At 36.5% G+C, this 24,500-nt stretch overlaps 1 protein-coding gene across 1 annotated transcript in view; it reads right to left on the bottom strand.

The window, feature by feature from the left end:
- ERBB2IP (erbb2 interacting protein) overlaps positions 1-22,792 on the bottom strand; it is a 61,337-nt gene extending 38,545 nt beyond the window's left edge. The window contains 5 exon segments of the mRNA XM_009871115.1: positions 9-65; positions 5,431-5,520; positions 5,988-6,066; positions 18,802-18,919; positions 22,604-22,792. Of these exon segments, the coding sequence (XP_009869417.1) occupies positions 9-65; positions 5,431-5,520; positions 5,988-6,066; positions 18,802-18,919; positions 22,604-22,792 (533 nt within the window).
- Positions 22,793-24,500: the final 1,708 nt, after the last annotated feature.

Here is a 24,500-nt window from a genome sequence, read left to right on the forward strand (position 1 = left end):
GTACTTACTTTGGCAATATCTTTAACTGGTTTTCTCTAAGTTCCAATATCTGGAGTTTAGTTAATCTGTAAGAGAAAGGCATAACAAATTATCATAATATACTGTATTTCGTGACAAAAGCAATCTCTTAACCTATTTATATTGCTTAATAAAAAAAAAAATACCTACAAGTTTGAAATCCTTTGTCTGCAAGAATACAAGTGTGCTTTGTGCAAAAATCTGCATGTTATTTTAAATTCATTTACCAAAACCAAGCCCCTATGAATAAAGCAGCAAACAAACTAGATCTTGCCTGCTGTTCTGCATCTGTTTGAACACATTTGTCTTCTTTCATCCCAAAGGTTTTTAAGCACTTCATGGCATTCATTAAGGGTACATGTTATCAACATATACAGAAGCACACAGAAAGGAATAGAAGAAAGGTAGAATCTGTCTGCACAAGTTAGGATGCTGAATTTCTAATACTGGCAATGTATCAAACAGCCTCATCAGAAGAATACTTGTGGTCTTCCACGTGGTGTAAACAGCCTTTAAATTTCATCTTGGATTTCCTTCCATATTCTCTTTCCAGTCAGCTTCTTAATCCATTTTGGTATTTCTACTAGGCAGTTTCACCCTTCTTTCATTAAATCCTTGGTTGCAAGATAAATAACCGCTAAATCCCAAACACAACTGCTTGGCCATGGGAAGTTCAACACAGTCTGGACTTTCAAACAATGTACTATTCCCAGTGGAACTTTTTGCATCAGGACAAGACTATCTCTTTGTTACGTGAAATGCAGAAAATGGCTTTGGTTTAATTAGAGACAGGATTGTAAAGACAAGAGTTCTACAGGTGACCCACATACAGCCCTCATACAATACAAAACTTGGCATTGAGCTCCCTGACTCAGAAATGAGCTTAGTGAACAGACCACTCTTTCAAACTGAGTACATTTTAAGTACAGAGACAAAAAAACCTTAATTTTGATTACGTAGCAAGATCTACACTCAAAAGTAAAAATAAAAAGCTGAAAAAAAATATTTTTTTCCTCTAGATCATCATTTCTGGATGAATGTGAAAATAGCAATCTGCCACACCCATGAATAAACCAAGAATGTAACAGTCACCTTGAAACAATGCAGAGGTCAACATAGCCCAGCACTGCAAGCAGTACATGCCATCTGGCAGCAACTGCTGGAGATGAACCTCCTCTCCTCAACTTCTCAAAGGAAAAAACAACACGCTCTAACAGTGCTTGAAAGAATAGTCCACAGTAGAGAAGAAGGTAGAAATCCAGCCCACAGTAATGTCACTGCTGCCAATCTAGGACATAATCAGAAAGGACTTCCTAGCCTTCTTATCTTGTCTGCATCCTAAGATACCAACCTGTGACAAAACAAAACCTGTTTGTTTAAGCACCCTCAGATATGAATGGTCATTTTGCTTGGATTTCCCGAAACCAAGAGCAACTGAATACTGCATTAGACTCCAGCTGATGTTTTGCTTTGATGACAGGGAAAATAGCTACATGGTTCATAGTATTTATTCAAAACATCTGTATTCAGTGAAATTTCTCAGTTGAATGCAGCAGAAGCAAACTGCCGCTGATATGCTAAACAATATATATATATATATATGTGCACATGCACACTTTGTTAACTTCAGCCAGATCTGACAGTACTATGCTTCTAATAAGCTAATTTTTTGATTTTTAAAGACTGCCTTTGGTGCTAGAAAGGTTCATAGCTTTGTCATCTTGTTTCATGTTTCTTTCTTCAGCTACCCCTAAGAAATTTGAAAGGAGAAATATCAAATTTCTTACATGCAGAGATACACAGAGGCTACCAGGTTAACATTTTCAACTTCTCCTATCTGGGAGATACTGGCTGTGTCTAAACCAGTAATTTTCTTGCAGTAATTGATGAGAAATATTGGACTGAAGCAGTTATCACTTCTTCCACTATGACCAGAAGCATTAATTCAAGCTTAGTAAAATAATACTCAGCCTAGGTGTTCTTTAAATTGCTGCTGTAAACATCATGCAAAGCATCTCAACTGCTGTAACAGAATGGAAAAAATGAGTTTTGATTTGGAAGAGAAATACAGAGAGAGAACTAGTAGATCTATACTGGAGGAAAAATAGAAGTCACAGTGGCAGAATATATATTATTTCCTGTGCCATTATGTCAAAGACTTGTCATACTAGTACGGAATTATTTCATTTTTCAACTTAAAAAACCTGTAACCACAGAAATATTTACACATCACCAAAACACAAAGCTGTAATAGAGTAACATTCAACTCTAAGTATACCTGGTCTTACAGTCTCAACAAATCATTGTTGCAGTATTGTTATTTAATTTAAAAAGTTAGCTTGCTTTTAAAATGTTGCTCGATTTTTACATTAACACCTTGCCATATCATCAATACTCCTTCTAATTTTTATTTCTGTAACTATACAATCTGTAAAAATCTGAAAGAAATATACAGCAGGTATACTTAGAAACTTGCTGTTCAACAGTAGTCATACCTTGGAAAGATAAAAAAACATTTCACAGAGAGATGTTCTTTATTTTTCACCTTTGCATTTTTGCTAATGCAGACTTTTTTTTAATTGTAACTCAAATATAAAGGTGCAAGGACTGAAATATATATAAATTTTGAAGGCAAGAATAATGCATGGAGGTGAGAGTAGCAATATGCTTCATGGATATACTAGAAGCAGTTTGCATTACACAAAGTGTTCTTAGCTTAGCATCAGGCTGAGTGGTATTGACAGAGCTGCTCAAACACCTATTTTGGGACTACACTGTTTAATGTATTTTAAGAGCAATCTCAAACAATAGGAAAAATGTCTAAATTGGATGATGTCACAAAAAAACAGTCAGAGACAATGGAGACAAATATTAGGATACCATAGAGAAAAAAACCCCATATAACCTTAAAAATTAGGAAAAAAATAGAAAAGGGACAAGATGCTGTAGCACCAAAGTCAAGTACTCATAATTTTCTTGTAGAATCATCAGTCATTTCTAACTGAGCTGTCTAATGCATTAGTCAGTCATGTGGGAAATGACACTAGGCAGCTGTAAAAAGGGCTACTGGAACACTACAGCATAACCACAGTCGTTTCCAAGGGAAACAAGAAGATAATCATGACACTACACTAGCCATGAAGAGATCTCAATTTGAATTCTAAATATAGCTATACATGTCATCATCTCTGTCAAAAAGAAGATTAATTCAAACTGAAGCTCTTTCCAAGATGTATTAATAAAATCAAGCACAAAGAAAAACCTGCCATACCAGAGGAAAATGGAATTTTGTTTAGTCTAACAAACTAAAAAGGGATACGAGAACACCATAAAAATAGCAGGTGAGAGAAAGGAGGACAACACTCATAAGAGATGACAGCAATTATACTGTAGAATATATGAATACTAATAGAGAGAAACCTATGGGAAACCAGTTTTCTAACCTGAACTGCTGAAAGAGAGATCCTGACACATGGAGCAGAAGTGCCTCACCAGCTTTAATACTGCATTGGCTCAGTCTTTGAGGCATTACTATGGTTGCCAGAAAGAGGTGATAGAACTCAAACTTTGTTGGATTCCTCTTGTTTTAAAAAGTATTCTTATATTCTCAAATACAAGTTAAAGAGTATTTGCACCGGCAATTGTTTACACATAGTTGTAAAATTGTGAGGTGGCAGAGCAGTCTGATCACTTACAGAAGTACTAAATGTCAAAGGGGTCTGAACCTTGCTAAAATGACATTTTACCAATTCACTGCTTTCCAATTTGATCTAAACATTTTGTTCCTACAGAACAGCACTTGTTCTGTGCAATGCCATTATTAGAAGGTAAACTTTTATGAATACTTTGAATTCATTTAAAAACAGGTGATGAGAAAAGTCTTAATTTCAGCTTCATTTTCCTAACTACAAGCCACTATGCTGCAAGTCTCTGTATTTTAAAAAACAGGGCAGAGTTCTTCATAGGTACTAAGAGAAACACTACAATGGAGAATTGGCTTTCAAGTTTCCTTTGGTAACTGACATTCTTAAATTCTTAGTAATTCATGACTTCATTTCCCTAACCATCAGGCATTATAGAAGCACAGTGATGAAGAAAAAATTATAATGATGCTTTTTTAAACTATGTGTAAGATGAACTACTTGTAAGACCAGCTGTGTGAACGTGAAGTCTTCGATTTCATCTGCAGTGCCTGGTTTTTACTAAGAAAATCTTCACATTTGCTTAGATTACTGAAAACTGTATAGGCAATCATTAAAATGCCAACAAGACTAGGCATCTTCCAGATATTTCTTCTTCAAAATTAATGAGGGCTTTTGAAATGCAAACTTTGTGTACTAGAAACAAGCATGATTAATGTTCCTGCATCATAAGCAGCTTTTTGTTAGCTGAGTGTGTAACAGATCTGCTGCCTTATATAGTTCATCAGCAAATGATTAATAACTGGACAGAGAAGAACTGGCCAACAACTCTCATCACAGATCACTAATAAAGTAATGGCCACTGATAGACTGCACCTGTGCTCATCCTTCACTGTACACCTCCTGATTTGCACAACTTCTGCAGCACTCTATTTGCAGGATTTTCTAATCCCTTGTAAACAACTAAAACCATACAGCCTTAGAAAACTGCTTTCACACAACAATACGCCTAGCTAACTAATAGCCATATTTCCTGAAAGAGAGGCTTGTTGGACATGGGATGGGGTAGGAGAGCAACACTCCAGGAAATCAAAGCATATAACAAGGGTGAAGAGACAGGGGAAAAAGCAGAAATGGCTGAAAAACCATGATAACGAGAATGAGATGAACTATGCTCATTTAGTCTCCCTTTCCTATGCTTATCTGTCTTCCATTTAACAATATTATCCTTTCACATTTGCTCCTAAGATTTAATCAATTTAAAGTGGTAGGGGTTTAGTATTTGTCTCATATTTAAGCTATTATATGGAACAATTTTGCCTAGTTGCGCACTGTAAATATACTAACTCTTTCAGAAAGATTCCCGACAACAAGGCAGTTGTGAATTACAGATGTGCATGAGGAATCTGTGCATCCAGGAGAGGACAAGTGGAATTACAGATGTCATTATGTACTTCACTCCAGCTATTAAACAATATACAAGCCATATTTTGGAAATACTCATCTCTCAGGCTTATCAGACTTGTGTTGAAAAAGAAGCAATTATGTAAACGAGTTTCTTCTTGTCTCTTCATAAGTATTCTGTCCTCCAAAAGTCCAATCAAAAAATGGTGATAAAGATACAGGTTTGGGGTTTTTGTAACTATTAAGTGGCATAAAGGAACTGGTAAGATATGCTTCTCCATTTCACGCTTTGCTTGAGAAGCAGCAGACACCACTCCGCATAAGTTTGAGACTGAATATAGACATCTACATTTCGAATTTAACTTACCTGCCAAAATTGGCTGGCAAAAACTCAAGAAAAGCATCATTCAGGTACAGCTGCGTTAGGTTCAACAGTTGGGAAAACCCATCTGGAAGCCTGTACAGAAATAAGAAAATGCAGTGCCTTTGTTTCTGTTACATTTGGAGCATTAAGTTGTATTTTATTAAAAACCAGTACAGTGTTGAAGTCCTACATATAGATAACATTAAAATTAAGTTGCAGCAGAATTTCTACTAAATTGCACTAGATACTTGTTCTCTGTGAGATTAGTTTCAAAATTATTTTTAAGTATCAAGGACAATATCTTAGGCAATAAAATAAATAACAAATGTAGTCTAGGTGTGTATTCGTGTTCTCTCGAAAAAGTTGAGAAAGCCGCGTGCTATAAAGCAGGAACGTCCACATAGCCTACTAACTTGGGTAAAATTTTTAAACGACACAGTTATATTGTATGACAGTGCAGTGAGGTTAATGCCTCCAAGGGTTGGCTCATGTATGGGGCAAGTTTGGAATTCAGCAGTCTTTGTACAAAATATAAAACACTAAACAAATTACAAACTTACTTCGAAATTGGATTTACGCTGGCTTCAACAACTGTCAAGACCTTACAGTTTTTAATATTTTCTGGAAACTCCTGTATGCCTGCAAGATACAGAGAGTGGTAGGAAAACAGTCTTCAATTATTAGACTCCATCACAGGCATAGAAATATGCACATAACACTGACAGCCATAAAAACTTTAATTCATTTAGCAGTGAGTGGACTGATACCTCATTTCATGATAGAAATACTCTTACGCAACAAAAAATCTTTTACTATTCTATTCCGAAAGTAATTCATACTGCAGCTTAGCAGGCAGCATTCTAGACACACAGAACACTAACAATTCCCTCTGCTCATTACCAAATATTAAAGTATTTGTACTTTGAAATGTTTTTAATGTCCGACCCTCAGTCTTTATTTTTTTTCTTTTTTGTCAAATGCATGGCTTGCATGACGATCAAGTGAAATTCTAAGATTTCAAGTCTTACAGAAAGTTTACAGCATTCATGGTTCTGAACAGATATCCCAAAATATGACATATGCTTGCTGTTAGCTTCAGATTATTTGTAGAGAAGGACAATAATGCTGCGGACACACTTAAGACTGAAAATTAAAGCAATAAGGAACCTCTTCTTTTTCCAAGTTTATTTCCAGAAATTCCAGAATGAATTTGCAATCCACATATCTGCCAAGTTTTTATTTGTCAGAAATTGACAAAACAGGCCTTGAAAACAGAATACAGGTATATACCACGCTGGCAGGAAATCAGTACTGAATCATTCCACTGGCCAGGACTTTCACCTCAACTTTATTTTACTGTAAAAACAAAATCATGGTTATCACAATTGCAGTTGCTTTTGCAATATGTCACTACATTGTTCTTATACCCTGGGACAGGTGGTTTTATTTTAAGTAACATTTTCCTAAGTAAAACAACCAGTAATACTGCAATCCTTCCACTTGGATTAAGAATACACTATTATTTTACTAGTGTGTATGGGTTCTTCTTGAAAAAAAGTTGAAAACAATTTTTTTTTTTCAGGTAAGTGAAATCTCAGCTCTTCGTCCTTCAATTAATGTTTGTAATTGTGTCTGCTTCTAGAATGTTTAATCAGGTATGGGGAGAGGGCAGCCTGAACCTAGGGAACAAGATCACTAAGAAGGAACTGTACTCTTTGCATGCTTGTGTTTAGGGGTAGTGAGAGTGTGAAATTCTATGCTGCTCCAAGTGACACCAACTCTGTCACAGTTCAGCTGAGGAGAGAAAGGCAAGGGCAGTGTGTCTTCTCATCGAGCAGGTGGGACTTGGTAATGTTCCTCCATGTATCTGCTCTTAGAATACTGACGAATAAAGAAGTGGCAAAGTATAAACTGCTAAGTGATGTTCTCACTTATGTAAGAAATTACACAAGTCCTCATGCTAGCTTAGAGTTTGGTCCATTCTCTGTGCAGTAACAAGACTGACTTGGTATATTAGGGCCTAACCGATGGCAATACCACCTGACAAGAAAAGTAGTTACAAAGCACATACTTTCACATTAAATCAACTGGTGATGTTGATGCCAAAGTCATCGTGCTCACTTTTCCATCAATTCAATTTAAGCAGAAACACCTTTTCTGCCAAAGGGACTTCTATGTCATTTTTAATAGAAACTTCTCTGTCATACTAAATGTTTGAAACTATTACTTTTGACTCATACCAGGTGCTGTAATATTATTGAGAGGTGAAAAACGAGAATCCAGGTTAATCCTGGATTACACGCATAATCACAGTTAATCCAGATGTTTAAATACCTTTAGGCATCATCGATCCTTTTGGGAAATAGTTGTTGAACTTGAGAACAACAAAATAGAGAAGCAGAGGGGACCAGGATGAATGGAACCATCGACTGCCAATATAAGCCAAGATTTCTGACACCACTAGTTTACTACCATGCATGTTCATGTACATGCACACATGTGCAAATGAAAAAAACAGTTTTTATATATGGCTTCAGCCATGTGAAGTTTACTGAGGCTGTGGGTGGAATCAAAACAGAAGACAATAGCGGATACTGATTCAATTCACTTTATCATTCTGACAGTTCAAAATCAGAACTAAAAAGGTAATACTAGGTGTAATGAAGCTTCAGTTTTTCAAGCAGCATCAGTATCTTCAATCCCAAAGGCAGGTTTTAAAAAAGATTAGAAAACTACTACAGAAAGACTAGAAATGTACCTTAGCTATTGCTATCGTACAATCTTTGTATTAAGAGAAACACACATGATCTTAAATCCACTTTTAGCAAGAAGCCTCTTTCTCTGAACAAGAGACATACCCAGACATACAGATGGAAAGCATCTGTGATTCTGTGATGATGCAGTATTCCGATGAACAAAAATCTAGCACTTAAGAGGCTTGTACAGATGAAGTTATAGATGATTTATAAGTGGTCTTCTATTGTCTAAAAAGTACATCAAGACCTCTTTACTGCTGATCATGTAAATTCAGCTTCTTAATATAAGTGTCCACATTAACCAGAGTAAACCTCTGCTAAGCTCTTCCTTGGATCAGACTCACTTTGTGCCACTAGTTTTGCTGTTTGAATCATATTGAGAGATTCTCTAAGCTTGGCTTTTCTGAAAGATGGTCATTCTAGTGGCCTTGGCTTGGTCCTTGAATGAAAGATTGCTCTGCTCCAACATGTTAAACCTCTTGCTTTTAATATTAATATTAGTTTCCACTGCCTGTGTCAAGAATTCACTGAAGCACAGAAGACTTATATCTGTGATAACTACCTAGAATACAAAACACAGAGCATATCTCTTGGAGAGGAGAACATCAATGTAAATTTACTCTCAAAAGAACAGCCAAGTAAAATATTAGCTATCTAAATACAGACATGTTAAATCAGCATGCTTTTGTACATTATCAGAGGGGTCTACAGTAGTATCCTGCTTGACTCTGCCTTGGCAAGAGGCAGCAACAGTTTTAACAACAAATTAACAACAGAAATTCAGCTGACAGGAGAAATCTAACAACAAAGGAGCCCATGAATTTAATTTTGCTCCTTAGAGCCAGGGCTGTTACGGTATATGCTATCTTCACGAGCCTCACTCATCACTTCAGTATGGACATATGGCAGCCACCATTCAGAAAAGAGACAGCATGAAATCCCTAATGCTCACAGTGCACATTCAGAACATAGAAAAAAAACCCTAGAAACTTCTTCTCTCTATTATGTGACAGAAAGTAAATTTTACTAACTGTCTATACAACAGCTTTCAGAAACTTCTCTTCAGCTATACTCTTCCTGCACGCTAGAAACATGAAGTTAGTGTTACTCCTTCAGTGCTCCCATCAAGAAAGCAAAGGCAAAAATCAAGTAAGAAAAAGAGTAAGGCGGCAGAGATAGACTGGAAAGATAGGAGAGGAGAACAAAGGGCTGTAAAGAACACTTTGTAAGAGGAACTGTTCCTTGTTTCTCTGCTTGCCATCTATCTATCTATCTATCTATCTATCTATCTATCTATCTATCTATCTATCTATCCCTAGTGTCCTGAATCTTCTTGCCTATTAAGGAAGCTCAGCAAACTTCAAGGGTCTCTTTTGTAATACTCTGCTAATTAATCCAGTTGATAGCCAGTCCCACCCTCCATGAGCACCTGATCAAAGGAGCACTGCAAAGTGAGATCAACATTCCTTTCTAAACCCTTTACTTTTCCCCCAGATTTTATTACAGCTCCCTTTATATACTGATACTCAAGGATTACAGAAGACAGTTCAACAGACTACTTGGGGGTTATCTAGTCTGTTGCAGCCTTATCCCACTTTCCTTGAAAAGCAACGTATGGATAGGTTCTTCATCCTGCTGCTTCCTACTTTACATAGTAACAACCGTCACCCCCAACCTATTTCAGTGCTCTAGCTGATTTACACATAATGCTTACTCTTTTAAAAAAAAAAATACAAACTCACACTTGTGGACTATGACCATCTGTAGAGCACAATAGGAGAAAATAAAAATTAAAGATTACCAGAAAATTTTAACTACTAGATCCAAACTCAACAGAAAAGTTATTTTTGAAGTACACTTTCCCACAGAAGCGAGATTTACATAATAGCTTTTAGTATTTACTTGTCTGTTTCTTCCTCTCTGCTTTCCAAAATTTCAGGCCCTTTCAAACTCATTGGCAAGTTTCTACCAGAAAAACAAAACAAAACAAACTTATAAGGGAATGGAGAGGAGGGACTGCAAGACCTTTAAGGAAAATTTGGCAGTAACATATAGTAGAGGAATCTAAAATTCTTGCCTGGACCAAGCCAAAAGCAGAAAGCATTCATGACTCAGAACTCTACTTTGCAGAAACTCACTAGCTAACCAGCTTAACCTAGAAAAGTGGTATTTAGTCATGATCCCAGATCAGCTGTGGCACATGCCCAATCGGCATACCAAAAAGGTCATACAGGGATTTCGGGTTAATGACCACAAATCTGAAGGTAATCAACCTTGGTTCTGGATCACATACCATGGTTGAAATATTTAACTCCTCAGAGAGCAATGATTGTTTTGGCACAGCTTGTCAGAACAAGTGTGCACAAATATCTCTCTGTTTAGACTGGATTAAGGCAATTCTATGTATAACCAGGGTCCCTCTCACCGTCTGGGGTAATACTCATCTGCTCCACTACGTAGCACAAAACTCCACTATCACTACGATCAGCACAACTTGCAGAGCAGGAGAGAAATACTGGGATGGGTTTTTCTGTCTATTAGACAAGGTTTTTCACTCAGAAACCCTGGCAAATATGTATTTAAAGAAAGTTGTGCAAGTCATGTCTGCCACTGGCAGAATCCTTCACTGCAACAGATCCCAGACCTGACACCCCTGAACACTACTGTTTCAGCCCTCTGCAGATGAGAGCTTGCCCTTTCGTTCATACTCTGGTCATGTCATGATACTACTACTTCACAATCAAATGCTAAAACTAGCATGCCTAGACTTCAGTTATTGAAACCATTACTTCTATACAGCAGTGGCAGTGCCTACCAATAAAGCTCCACCTCTTCTCACACAGAAGTGTTTTAAACAGGCTTGCCGGGGGGAAAAAAAAAAAAGTTAGTTTTCGGTTCAATTCCTGAAAAGCACAGAGAATGAAATAACTAACAAATATGACAGCTGTGGAAGTCGTATGGGTGATGTCCCAAAGGGAAGCGTTTACAGCCAGATCTTTCAGTTTGCGGTGAGTGTGAGGAAAAAAAGAAAATCTCCTCAAACAAGAGGCACACCAAAACCCCCTCTTGCTGCAAACTAAATGAAAGTACAGCCCCCTCTGTGCTCCTGTCCCAGTCTGAACCATTATAAATACAGAGGACGCAGAGGCAAACATACAAGCTCAGTTTGCATAAATATGGAAGCAACCTTAATTACATACATTCCTCCTTCAGCTAATCTATTTGTCTTGGTCTTAACTTCTGGGCAACCAGGTATTAGCACCTGCCTGAAAGCAGCTCCACCATTGAAAGAAAGGCTTTTGTTTGCTCTTCCACTTGGGCCTCTATAACTGTCCTTCCAGCCAATATGGATCAAACACGGCAATCAGTAACTTCTGAGCTCAAGAATACATGCCACAGCTCTACCAAAGATTACAAAAAAACTGTTTGAAAAAGCTGAAATTTTAAACTGAAAGCATAAACTAAAGTATCAGTCACAGTCCATATTCTTATATATTCATCTAATGTGCTTTAACTGAGGATACCTGCATAGCTTCTGAATTAAAAGCAGCACTTTTCATCATCCCAAGTTAAACAGTGTGTTAGAACCTGTTAGTTTTCTGCACAATGCTGACTCATATATCCTTCTTTTTGAACATTCATTCCACTTTCCAAAATTCTTAGAGGATCCACTGCTACAGCTGGTTTCTGATCAACCAGGATCTCAGGCTGCCATGAGACGCCTGACCAGGCTACAGGGCAGCAGAAACACCTTCCCGCTCAGAACTGGAGTTGCAGCTTAGCCCAAGGCTGCCCTCACTGTACCTGTGCACAAGGTGGTAGGTACTCAGTACACTGGTTGTTGTCAGGAAGGTTAGCTGCCTGCGGCTTATATAGATCCATAGAATGGCCTAGGCTGGAAGGGACCTTAGAGATCATCTAATCCAACCTCCCTGTCATGGGCAGGGACGCCTATCCACTACATCAGGCAACACATGGGGACCAAACGGGAATCAAACCCGCAACCTTGGTGTTATCAGCACCACGCTCAACCGACTGAGTGAAAGCCTATCCTAAAAAGTCATTTCACAAGAAAGGAGCAACTACTGCAACTATACTTTTGTCTAGTTCTACAAACAGATAACCCAAAGCATTTGAAACTTGCTATTGTGTCACATGAATTGCTCCTGTTGCACTCTCAGATTGTCAAAATCGGTTTTCCTTGCATATGAGCATTACAGAAGCCTGGTTTTCTGTCTGACTCTTATTAAGGGCAAATATATCTAAGCCTGGAGACCTCTCTTTTAAGAACTAAAAAAAAAAAAAAAAATCTGTTACAGATTCAACCTATCACCATCAAACTTGTTACAGATTTACTCAAAGACCAATTTTAATACACTTATATAGCTTTTCATTGTCTGTTCTCTCCGCTTTGTTTACAGAGAGGAGAGAATATCTAGAGAAACTTTTGCTTTTATCAAGGAAATCCATAATCTAAAAATCTTAGAAAATGTTTTACAAAATTCTGAAAATGAACTCCACTGGATTTCCTGATTTTTCTTTGAGGTGACCCTGCTTGACAAGTATCTACTTATAGCTTAGTAAGCAGATCCACTTCTCCGTCTTCATTTTATGAAGTCCTTTTGTCCAATTCTACGCACCTTGAAAGTTTTAAAGTTTCTTATCCCATTTGCCCTCTCTTTAATGATGGTCACTTACAAGGCTGTAAGCCATGATTACATTGGAGGCTCCTTTTTTAAGTTTACATAATGAAAAATGGAAGTTGGGCCTTTATTTGGAGGACTCTTTGGAAGTTTTTTGTAAGGGAATACAGATAACGTTTGTCCAGCCTATATAATGATTAATGGACAAGTGTGAGCCAAGCTACAAATCTCACATGAAAAGGATAGGCAGGATCTGATTTAAAAAAAAAAAAGAAAAAGAAAAAGAAAAATAAAAAACAGGATAGACTTCTATAGGAATATTTTTAAGCTTTTCTAATGAGATTTAAAGAAAAATTAACTCTTATTGGTTGTGATATCTATTATAACATTATTAATTTACAATTAAATATCATAGTGGCAATATATTTGGCATTCATTTTGTTAAAAAAGTAGGTTCTTAACTTGTGACCACTTGTGAAATTCAAAATTTTAAGTTTTAAATCTGAAAACTAAAAGCTCACACCAATTCTGCGAGGTTCAGACTGTAATGATCCCTATTTTACACTGTACATTATCTCCTGATCTGCTTAAATGGATAATGCCTCCTCATCACTTTCTCCAACAACAATAAGCTGCCTGCTCCACTACCAGAGCTGATGCAGGCAGAGAAAACACAATAACAGTTCAGAGCAGTTTTTATGGGTTTTGGTACTTATACATATGCAGCAGCACAGCTAGGATACTCTATCAAGCCCACAAGAGTCTTTCAAGCATTCATCCTTGAACCGTTTGGAAGAAGTTTAATTTTTAGAGTAAGGTATTTCTAGGTAGGCTCTGGCTATATTTCTTACACAAGGCAAAGGAGACAGAGTGTGTGTAACAAGACAGGTTCTTATATGCTTCTTCTCTGGAGAGCGGTGGGGGAAGGTAGCCAATAATGGTGCTTCTTGAAGACATACCTGACACAGTAATTTACACAAATTACTGTAAATTTACATAAACCAAAACAGAGATGTGTATTAAATTTATTTCAGAAGTTCAGATATATACACTCGAATTGCACATTCAAGAATAATGGAATTGAACTCCCTTTCTGTTCACTTCCTCTCTTGCACACAGAGAGCATTTCATTTTGCAGAGACAGATCCTATTCAGTATCTTTAATAAGACAGACAGTATATTTAAGAAATAAATGCTATAAACACTTGACTAGAGAATTTTAAATAGTTGCCTATATTTCAGATAAATTTAAGACTCCTACATGATGATACATTACAGTAAACCTACAGACTCAGGAGTCAGCAGGAGAACAATTATTTTTTTTTCATCCTCACTGTCACGAATAATATAAAAACCCTGCTCATCTGCCCCGCTCTAACCCCCTCAGTATAAAGCAGAGAAACAGCAAATTTACAGCAAGTTGTTTTTGTATTCAGGACCTTTCTTTCTTACTTTTCTCTGCGGAAAACAGAACTTGAATTTGTCTACCTATTAACCATGAATAATTGTCAATTCCTTGAAAAAATGTATTTCTAAAGATACTCTCCTGAATTCTCATTCTCCCACTCCCCAACTTCTGGCACACAGCCTACTAAAGCTAGTTTGCCAAATCAGCAGATTATTTTAAAACATTGAAGAAAAGATATTTGATCTAAATTTGCATCTCTTAACAAAATTAATTTTTTTTCAAGTAACTTCACAGGAAGCTAGGGGAGGCATTTGTTTTCTTAGGTTTGTATATTTTTCCATGAAGATTCCTCAGACTGACAAACTGGCACATTTAAAGTCATTGTAACACCGCAGTGAAAAAGAACCACTCATTTGTATCTAGGAGACTACTGAAGATACTCCTACTGCAAAAAAACCATCATTCTTCTCTTGGTCTTACTAGTTATTTTCTAATCTTGCTATTTAAATCTCCAAAGACCTGAACAACATAGAACTTAAAAGCCTAATTCTTTTCTTTTGCCACCTGCAAGCAGGAAAGGCTAGACCATCTCACTGTTTTCCACTACACTAACTCCACAGGCACAAGTGATTTCTAGCCCATATCCCAGGCTTCCAGGAAAGCCTGATTCTCTTGACAGTCACCTCATCGTATGCTTCAACCTTTCAAATCACTTTATTCTAGTAATCTGTAAAGTTATCTCTTCTGTCTGTTTATATACACCATCATACACTGTACATGAATGTTTTGCCCTTCTTCAAAGAAAAGTAAAATTATTTCCTGGGCAGTCTTCCACGTTGTCCTAGATGCAGGCTAGGGCTGGCATCCCAGAGCCATGGGGAAAATAAACCTCGAAAGAGTCAGATTTAGGCGTGGAGAGAGAGGTTGTGCGCTTTTTTTGGTGGATGTTTTTTTCCTGTAAAACTGTCAATACATAACTTGGCCATAGAAGATTTAAAAATTTCTGATTTTCCTTTAGCTTCATATGTTCATTTTTTTATGAGGTCTTAGGTTGTGTATGCTGCAACTTCTGTTCAGAATGTAATTTCTGCTATAGAAATGCAGTTTATTGCATCATTTGTTCAAGAATCACTTCATCTCCATGACTAGGATGGCATCAAGCTTCAAGTAAAAGCTTCAAAGCTGAAGTATACCTGGAATTAAGTAACAGAATGCCTCCGATATCAGAGGCTGACAGTAGCCTTGGGAATCAGGTTAAAAATGCCAGAAAAAGACAACTGATGTACCCACTACCAAAACCTACATCATTTATTGCCTAATGCCAAGACTAAAGGCAGGTTTAAAACTAACTGTACTCCATGCTTGCTGCATATGCAGCAGCAGTTTGGTATTTTAGGCTACATCTATGTCACGACCTCTTCAGCAGCCATGAATAAATTATTCCAAATGAAATGCTTGTACAAAAGACATCTGTATGCTCCAGAGCGCAAAGCCGTTAGAGGTTTATACTCCACAACTCAGCACATGCCTCAACACATACATCACATCATGCAAAGACTAGATTTATTGACAGAGGAGTCAAATGAAGACTACTAAATAAAAAACCCACCCTGTCTGGCTCAAGAAGGCCCATAATAGAAGATACTGGACACTGAGATTATACAGTGAAATATGCATGTCTCCTGGCTTTCCCGACTTTCCTAAATCTTCCCTAGGCTTCTGCTTTGGTCACTGCTCAACAAAGAATGCTAGACTTAATAAACCCTTGTTCTGATTAAATATTATTAAATACTATTAAGTATCTGTATTTGCTCATCTGCCATATTTCTGTTACAGTTTTATATATTGTATAGATCTGAAATGAAAAAGGTAAGACCTTCTATGAGACACTAAAACATCATACAGATTTCTTTCTTGGGACTAATGTTTTATGTAACAAATCTGCTACCTTGAAGAATTTCTGCAATTTTGATCTTTCACCTAAACACCAAATACTATGCACACACACAAGCATATATATATATATGTGTGCGTAGTTCTACTTGGAAAGCTGGATGCTCTCCTCTGCAACAAATCTCCCTCTGTGAGCCAGACTCCATGAGGTAACTTGAACATATTTTAAAACTGAAGCGTCATTATTTTATTTTTGTTTAACCAGCTCTTTAGAAAATGAGCTCTCTCTGGTGAATACATTTGATTATGCCTATGTCACAAGTGGCTAAACTACCTTACATGAAAATTGTATCATATTTTCATGTATGCTGGTATTTGAAAACTAAAATTTAAGTAATTACCCTTCTAAAATGCAATCTGAAAAATTAAATGCATATTTGATGTAAAGGCATCTGTACTCCATGACTTAGCTACATCAACCTCAGGAGAAAACATGTATAGTGTATCAATACTACAAGAAAAATACAAGAACCATCACCTTCACTTGCCACAACCACAGTAATCTGAAAGAAAATATTCAAACATTTTAGAATTTTGCATCTCATTATCCTTTACTAAGACTTGTGATTAATCTCCAGTAATTTCTTTTACGAACTAAGTGAAAGCAATTCCTGCGACTCTCACAAAGTCCACTGGCTTCCATATTGTCTTCTTTCACTATCTAATAAAGAAGAGAAAGAATCAGAAATTTTGATCAGTTTTGTTACCCCTGGAAGACTAATAAACCCCATTCTACTCAGCTGTATTACAGACACACATCAGAACAAGCGTGGACAGTGGGAAACTGAGCAGTAAATTCTTACCAAGAGAAAAGCAGATACAAAGGAAGAGAATTGTTCTCTGCAAGCCTATGTTCCACAGCTGCAACAGTGGACGGGGAAACAGAAAGGGAAAGGCATTTAAGCCAACAAACCAAAGTCTCCAATAATGCCAAATTTATTATAGAATGAATAGCACTACTTTTAACCTCATCCAACAGGGAGAAAGAGGCCTGATTTGAAATTTTTTTGAGTTTTACAGAGCCTTCCAGAATAGTGGGAGACAAGATGTTCCAAATAAACAACCATATGACCTCAGGACTATTTTTGATGTGCAACACTAGGCAGAGAAGGTGTCCGAACTGTGATAAGATTGAGAACAGGCACATGATAACAGTTTAAATGAGCTTGTGTCCTGTTATTTCTCCAAGAGGTGTGAAAAACAAAACAACCCCTAGAAAACAAGAGTTTCATGGTTTACTGGAATAGTGTATCATTCAGCTATTGCCTCCCTAAATTCTTTATATGCCCCAGAGGAACAAATGCTCTTTCAGCAGCGCTCTGAAGGCTTAACTAAAGGTTATGCCATTTTGGACCGACAAGTAACTCTCTAGCTGGTGAGTGACCAGCTGCCTTTTTACTTACGTAAGCTAAGGAACTTGCCAGCACTAGAACTCAAATGCCCTTTTGCTGCTTTTAAGTCTTCTGCATTGAGAACTTGTGTTGGAAACAGTTAATCCTTTCAACAGTGCAGTCTAGGACAAATAGACGATTCTTCTCTGTTGTGTGTCACTATGGAAGTTTAAGGACAGTGTTCTTTAAGAAAGACTATTAATCCACTTGTACCAGGAACAGAGAAGTGACAATCAGATCAGTTTACCACCCTAAATGCTGTGGGTTTTAGGCAGAAATGATAAGGTAAGAGTTTAAGTACAGACTGGGCTACAAAGAACAACCAAGGAGAATGCCAATACCTCAACTACTGGAATATATTCTTAGTAAAGCAGAACTTAACTTCGTGGAGACAATTAGCCAGCTGTCCGAATAAAACAGTGAATTTAATTTGATAAAATCTTTGGCATATTTATGGGATTCTTATTTTCAAATAAGAATCAAGGAGAGGTCCTCTTAATTCACTTTGAATTATTAAGACAAGACTATTATACCATCACCAATTAGCATAACTGAACTTTTTTCCTCTCAACAAGCCACACAGCTAAGTCTGATGACAATGTAACTTATTTCAATTTCTTCACAGTCACATACATCTGCCAGCTTGCCAAATCAGCACCATCAGTGAAATGTCACATGTACAACACTTGGCTGATAACGTTTCATGATTTATAAAACTCTGACTCACACACAATGATAGATTTTTAAGAAGTCAGACAAGTGAACCAGCCCACTTTTCCCCATGCAACAGAGGTTACCACCCCTAGAGCAGGACAGCAAAGAAGCCAAGTACTACCAGAATTTTCAGATAGCTCCCTAAAATAAATTGAAAACAAAATAATAGATTCCAGCAAAATTTTACAAATTCTTGTGCCAACTCTCTTCAGTATAGTGCAATATGAGGAAAGCCACTAAAAGTAATTTATCTGTGCATATGCATTTTGAGAAAATCCAAAATACTTCACAGTATCAGTCTTCAGTAATGAATCTCAAAGTACAAACCAATCTACAAAGTACAAACCAGGCCATGAAGGAGCATCTTTTATGTTAAACAGTGATTTAGATTAGTAATTTAAAATTAAATAGCTATGTAGTATCTAGAAATTACACTTCCAGTAGGTTCTCTGTACAGTGATTGGCGATTTGCCTCTTAGTTACCCAATATAATAAGTGAAGTGACTTACCATTCTTGCTGACATCCAGTTCCCTGAGATTAATGAGATTTGCAATGGATGCTGGCAATGTGGTTAGATCATTGTCTGGCAAACTCAGCTTATGCAGAGACTGACAGTTAAAAAGTTGCTATTGAAACAAAGAAAAAAGTGAATACAATTTTCTGTTAGTTTCCTCTATATAGCTTTTGATTTTAATCCCTTTAAACTTCTGACCTCACAACTTGAAGGCCAGTCTGTTTAGAGTCTTTGATTATAAAAACTTTATTTAGTTAGTTTTATTCAAAATTGACTAAGTACACAATGCTTAGGAAAGCAAAAAATTGCCAATGGTCACAAGTCAAAAGTTACGCTTAACAATTCCTAAAAACTCGTTCCAGTATCTCAGAAATTGTGACCTGAAGTTACACATAATCTTGCAAGCATCACAAAGTATTTTCCATAATAGATATGACATGTGATATCCCAGAAGTAATTACTATTTCTTAAAAAAAAAGAAAAAAAAAAGGGTAGATGCATTTTTTAAAGTCAAATAGTTCTGGAACACAGGATTTAGTTAGGTATTCATCTCTAAACATTTTACTTTATTCCACTACATCTTGCAATATTTTTTCCCTTTCATGTTTCTTAGCTCAAATACACAAAAATCCAACAAAATTACGATAAAAACTAGTGTGAGTTTGATCAAAGGATACAGAAAACTGTAAAACTTCTCCTGTATACATGCATTATAATTTGTAACAAGTATTAGCTGAGAGTCAGATCTCTTCCTATATGCAAAGTATCTTGAGATTCTTACCCAAAAGCTTTACAAATTGACAAAATATGGAAAGTAACATTAGTGAGAAAGAAGAAAAAATCCTCAAATGATATGTAGGAAGCTTACAGAGAGCACAAAGTAAATACCCCTAAAGAAGTGGTTAAAAAAGGTTCATCTGAACAATTTACGATGAATATTCCATTTTTTTACTATTCTGGATAAGATCATTCATTAATATCTGGACTTAGTGTTCTTTTCTTTTGGAATTCTGAGAAAAGATTATACAAATCCAGGAAGTGTTCTATGACTGAAAAAAAATATCCCAGTCAACATCATAGCAATGGGCTTATTAGTTCAATCAAAATTTCCTGGTTCTCTCTCAATTACCAGCCCATTATTTCAACCGCAGATCACTGAACAGGACTCATTCACACAATATTCGCAAATACCACCTCAGAACAAAAGCAGACATAAATTAGCAAGGTGGACAGTTCAAGGAATGAGTTTGAACTTGCCTGCTTATGTTTCCAGTTCCTCAGAAATGTGCAGCTGTTAGAACTAGTTGGTATCATTAAGGCTTTGAAGAGTTACAAGTTATTTAAGACATTGTATGGGAAGGAGAACTTCAATGAGTTAATGTGTTTTGGAGTTATTCCTTTATTTCAGTACTTCAGGCAAAAATATATACTTAAAACTCATCCTTGAAAACAATAATACGGACTCTTGGAATCGTTAGAAATTTACTCAATTAGTCAGGTGAATGCAAACGCAGCACACAGAACTCCAAGATCCCTAATGGAAAATGGGGGAGAGAGGAGTTCTGTATGGCGCTTAGTTCATAGTTATTCCTTTTGTTGTTTTTTTTTCTAACGTTTGCATATTCAGTAGATCATCACTGCTGTTCGTAAACACCAAACTTATGTAATTAAGGGCTATTTTACTACCAAATTCCAATTCCTTTCCAACAGTAAAGTGAGAAGGAAAGCTAGAACTGCTACAGTTCAAGCTTTTCAGTAAAAAAGCACACCATGGCACTTGGGATAAACAGGGTACCTTTCCAAGATATGATTTAGCACAAAGGATGAAAGCATTTCAAAAGCCCGGTCAATGCTGAAACTGAGAAAACACACTAGGAGTACAGCTTTATGTAAAGCGAAGTCCTTCTGTACAACCATCTTTCTTGCCATTGCAGTTTGCTCATGTTGAGCCTTTGTGCAGTAAACTACGTTAAGGCGCTATACTGTAAGAACTGATTTCCGAACTATGATGAAGGTCTGAAAAGATGGGAGGCAAAAAAAATCACCCAAAACTCCCTACACACAGACAGACTGAAGAAATTGCTTATATTCTCAAAAATAATCCTGTAAGCATGACTTATTGTAATGTGCAAACACATAAACATGAAGTGTAGGCTACTGCAGGTTGCTGCAGTTCAGCAGAGAAAAGCAAGAAAGAACAACACATAACTGTTCAAGTAGTCTTTCTAATTGTGTAGATAATTTAATCTTAGACTAGACCAAGGCAAGTGGTAGACTTCCCACTTCTCACTTAACTGATGTATCAAAATTGGATTTCATATATGAACTGCCTAATGAAATAAAATGGCATCTAACACTAAGACAAAAGCAGACTAACCGCTTTTTCTAGTCTAAAATGCAAAACATTCATCCATTTGATCATTACAACAAAGTCTTTCTCACTCTTTAAAGATTAATAAAAGGAATTTTTAGAGAAGATGTTTGTTTAGTTCTCACAATTTATAAAAATCAGAATTTAATGTAAGAAGAGTTACTTAGGCATTCAACTTTACTCTTCTCCTATGAAAAATATAAGAAAGGAATAAAGTTCTGAAATAATCTGAAAAAACTCAAACTGATATAAAAAGTCTTTAAGAGTAAGTTACTGAAGCCTGAACTGACTAACTCTAGGGTAAAGAAATATCTGTTTGGGAAGAGACCAGAATAAAATAGTCGAAGTTTCAAGTATAACAGAATTTAGCAAAATGTCTACTTTTAACTTACATGTTATTTTATTCAAGAGACAAACACATTTTCATTGTGTGAAAGCCAGTGAGATGGTTTCTCAAGAGCATTTAAGGTTGGATTTTCAAAAGCACTCAGCTGGTTTAAGTCAGCTTTACTGGAATCCAGGTCTACTATCACAAAATTGTTTAATTTCCTTATTTGACCATCTTTTCGAAAATTCAAAGCAGCAAAATCTGAAGGGGTTATAGCAAACATTCTAAAAACCTAGCAAGGCATTCTATAGTTGTCCTGCACAACAGTGAAGATTTGCACACAATTGCGACCAACCAGTTTTAAATATTAAGTCTTTCAACAAACTAGGTTTTTAATTTTATAAAGATAGTACTTAGCAATGGAAACAAGTGTATTGTAGCGATCACTTTGTACTTCTCAAAAGTCTCAGAAAAATTTTCACTTCTTCCTCCAGTAAACTGCTAATTCAGCATGCAATCTGTCTTCATATTTTCAAAAAACAACAAATACTAACTTCCATTATAAAGATGTAATCAAAGCGGCATTCCAGTTCTCTAGCTTTTGAATTTAAGTAATCTGAGATACTTCAGAAAGTCTCATCACCAAAGTAGAAAGCAGGACTTCAAATGAACAGATATTTTGGACTGTAGCTATCTTCTGTGGGCACAGAGATCTGAAGACATTAATCTTGCTTCTTCTAATCTTCATGTGTTATCAGAGATTCAAAATAATGCCGCAATTTGTCGAGTACAGTTAGGCAGTTTGAACAGACATTGCCACAGAAATAAATTAGCCTGACTTTTCTGCTATGTACATGTCTTGGGCTAGATCAGTTGCTTAAGTGTTTTCATCCCAATTCATGCAGAAAACTAGACAAGCTGGAACACATAAACATTCCTTCTGTCAGGGCTGCTTCTTCTGGGGCCAACGTTTATTTAAAAATACTTGGCAAACTGCAGTCTTAAAGCTGAACTGGGAAACTAGACACTATCATCTTCTACAACCATGAAGTAATAGAGTTAATAGATGTAAATAAAAGGAAACCCTGCCAACATACCTTTGGAAGCTCTTCAATCTGATTAGCATCTAAATAGAGTTCTTCCAAGGTCTTTTCAAAAGTAAAAATCTCCTTAGGCACCTGTTCCAGGCTGCAGTGAGAATAATCAAGTGTAGTGACTGTTTCCTCCTCTCCACGCAGACAGCGGCATGGCACCAGCCGCACAAACAGATTCCGCTTTGTGGTCATTTTCAGGCACTGTAAAACAGAAATTGGTCTATTTAAAACTGTAGAAATACTCACGTGGGCAGCTTCTCAAACTTCCACTGGCTGCCAAACACTTAAAAAGAAAGAAGTATATGTATATCTGCATATATGTGTATGTGTACCTACATGAGAAAGAGCCAAGAGAGAGACTATTTTCTCTTAAACACAGCAGATCTGTAGTGGTATTAAACGGGGTTAACACACCTACAGACCAGAGAAGGTGAAGTCAAAATTTAAGCTGTAACTTGTCACCTGCTAACAGAGCTCTGCATTGCAGAGAAGTATTCTTAAGAAGCAGTTTTAAAATGTCAATTGTGATAGCATATCCCTACCTTTACAAAAGTTACCAGGATAGTATTTTTGCTAAATATAATAAAACCACCTTCTACAGAGCATTAAAATGCAGCTATAAGGAAGACTTTTTTTGGTGATTAATAAGATTAACATACCTTAATTTCAATTTTAAACAGAGAATACAGTAAAAATAACCAGCACAGTTTCTACCAATCATTTTATCTAGTTTAAATGGAAAGGTTTCCAAGTGTACAGATTAAGAAGTAACTTGGTTTTGCAACTCCAGAAAACTTCAACACATGATGTTGCACACACTGGAACTACGGAAACTTTACCTTGCTACGGAAATGTATCTTTCTTCCTTTAAACTCAAGCATTGCTACAACAGTACCCTCTACTCTCCATGGCTTCTACAATATTCCTAGTCAGCAGAAGAAAGCACATCCAGATGGTGCAAAGTAACTAGCTGATCATGGACCGTATACACATTCTGCCTCTTTCCTCCTTGGCAAGAGCACAAGTTTAGGTCTCTTTCCTCTAATAAGCAAAAAATTTTCACCAAAATCAGGAAAAATCATCTTCAACATGTCACCTTAAGTTTCAAGTTTGGCTGAAATCAGGATAGACTCAACAATTTTCCAGGAAGAACCAGTATGTGCACAGACAACATGGTCATGTAAACTTAATTTCTTGGGGAAATTAACCTAAAAATATACACTTTTCTAGAACAGCACTGAATATTTATTTTCTCTATCAAACTATCAACTCCAAATTAAAATACACTTTTTAAAAAATTCTACATTTTTTCAAATTGTAGAAATCATATTTCTCTTTCTCAATCAGTAACAGGAAGCTTTCTTTTCCAAGTGCCAAAGAAGTCTTCCAGACACAATTAGCAGACTGCATTTCAACGTTCAGACAGTATGTCAGTAATATCAGTATAAAATAAAATACCACTGCCAATGGTGAAACCCCTCTTCCTATAAGGCGAGGAAAAAAGTCACACACTTGGATTTTCATCTATAAGCAGTTAGCTTGCCAAGTACTTCACAGGATGTTTACTTTACATGACAACAGGTCAAGGGACTGATGGACTTCAGTGTTTTCACTAAACAAAAATACAGCTTACCAGTCAGGCTGGATACAAATAGTCAGATTCTACATGCCTCCATTAAAGACAGATGGAAACTCTTCATTAGAATAGTGAGATGGCAAGAATTTAACAATGCTTCAATATTGGTAGGAGTTTCTGATTATCTATGGGAGCACTTCCAGTAAAACTCCAGTCATTTTATTTAGAAGTAATCTAAAAATAAAAATGTATCACTGTATGGCAATCCAAAGGGTTTAGAAACTGAAAACTCCAAGCTGGGGATTTCCACAGAATGGGTAAGTC

The sequence above is a fragment of the Apaloderma vittatum genome, unplaced genomic scaffold (genome assembly GCF_000703405.1).
Source record: "Apaloderma vittatum isolate BGI_N311 unplaced genomic scaffold, ASM70340v1 scaffold23010, whole genome shotgun sequence".
Taxonomy (NCBI): Eukaryota; Metazoa; Chordata; class Aves; order Trogoniformes; family Trogonidae; genus Apaloderma; species Apaloderma vittatum.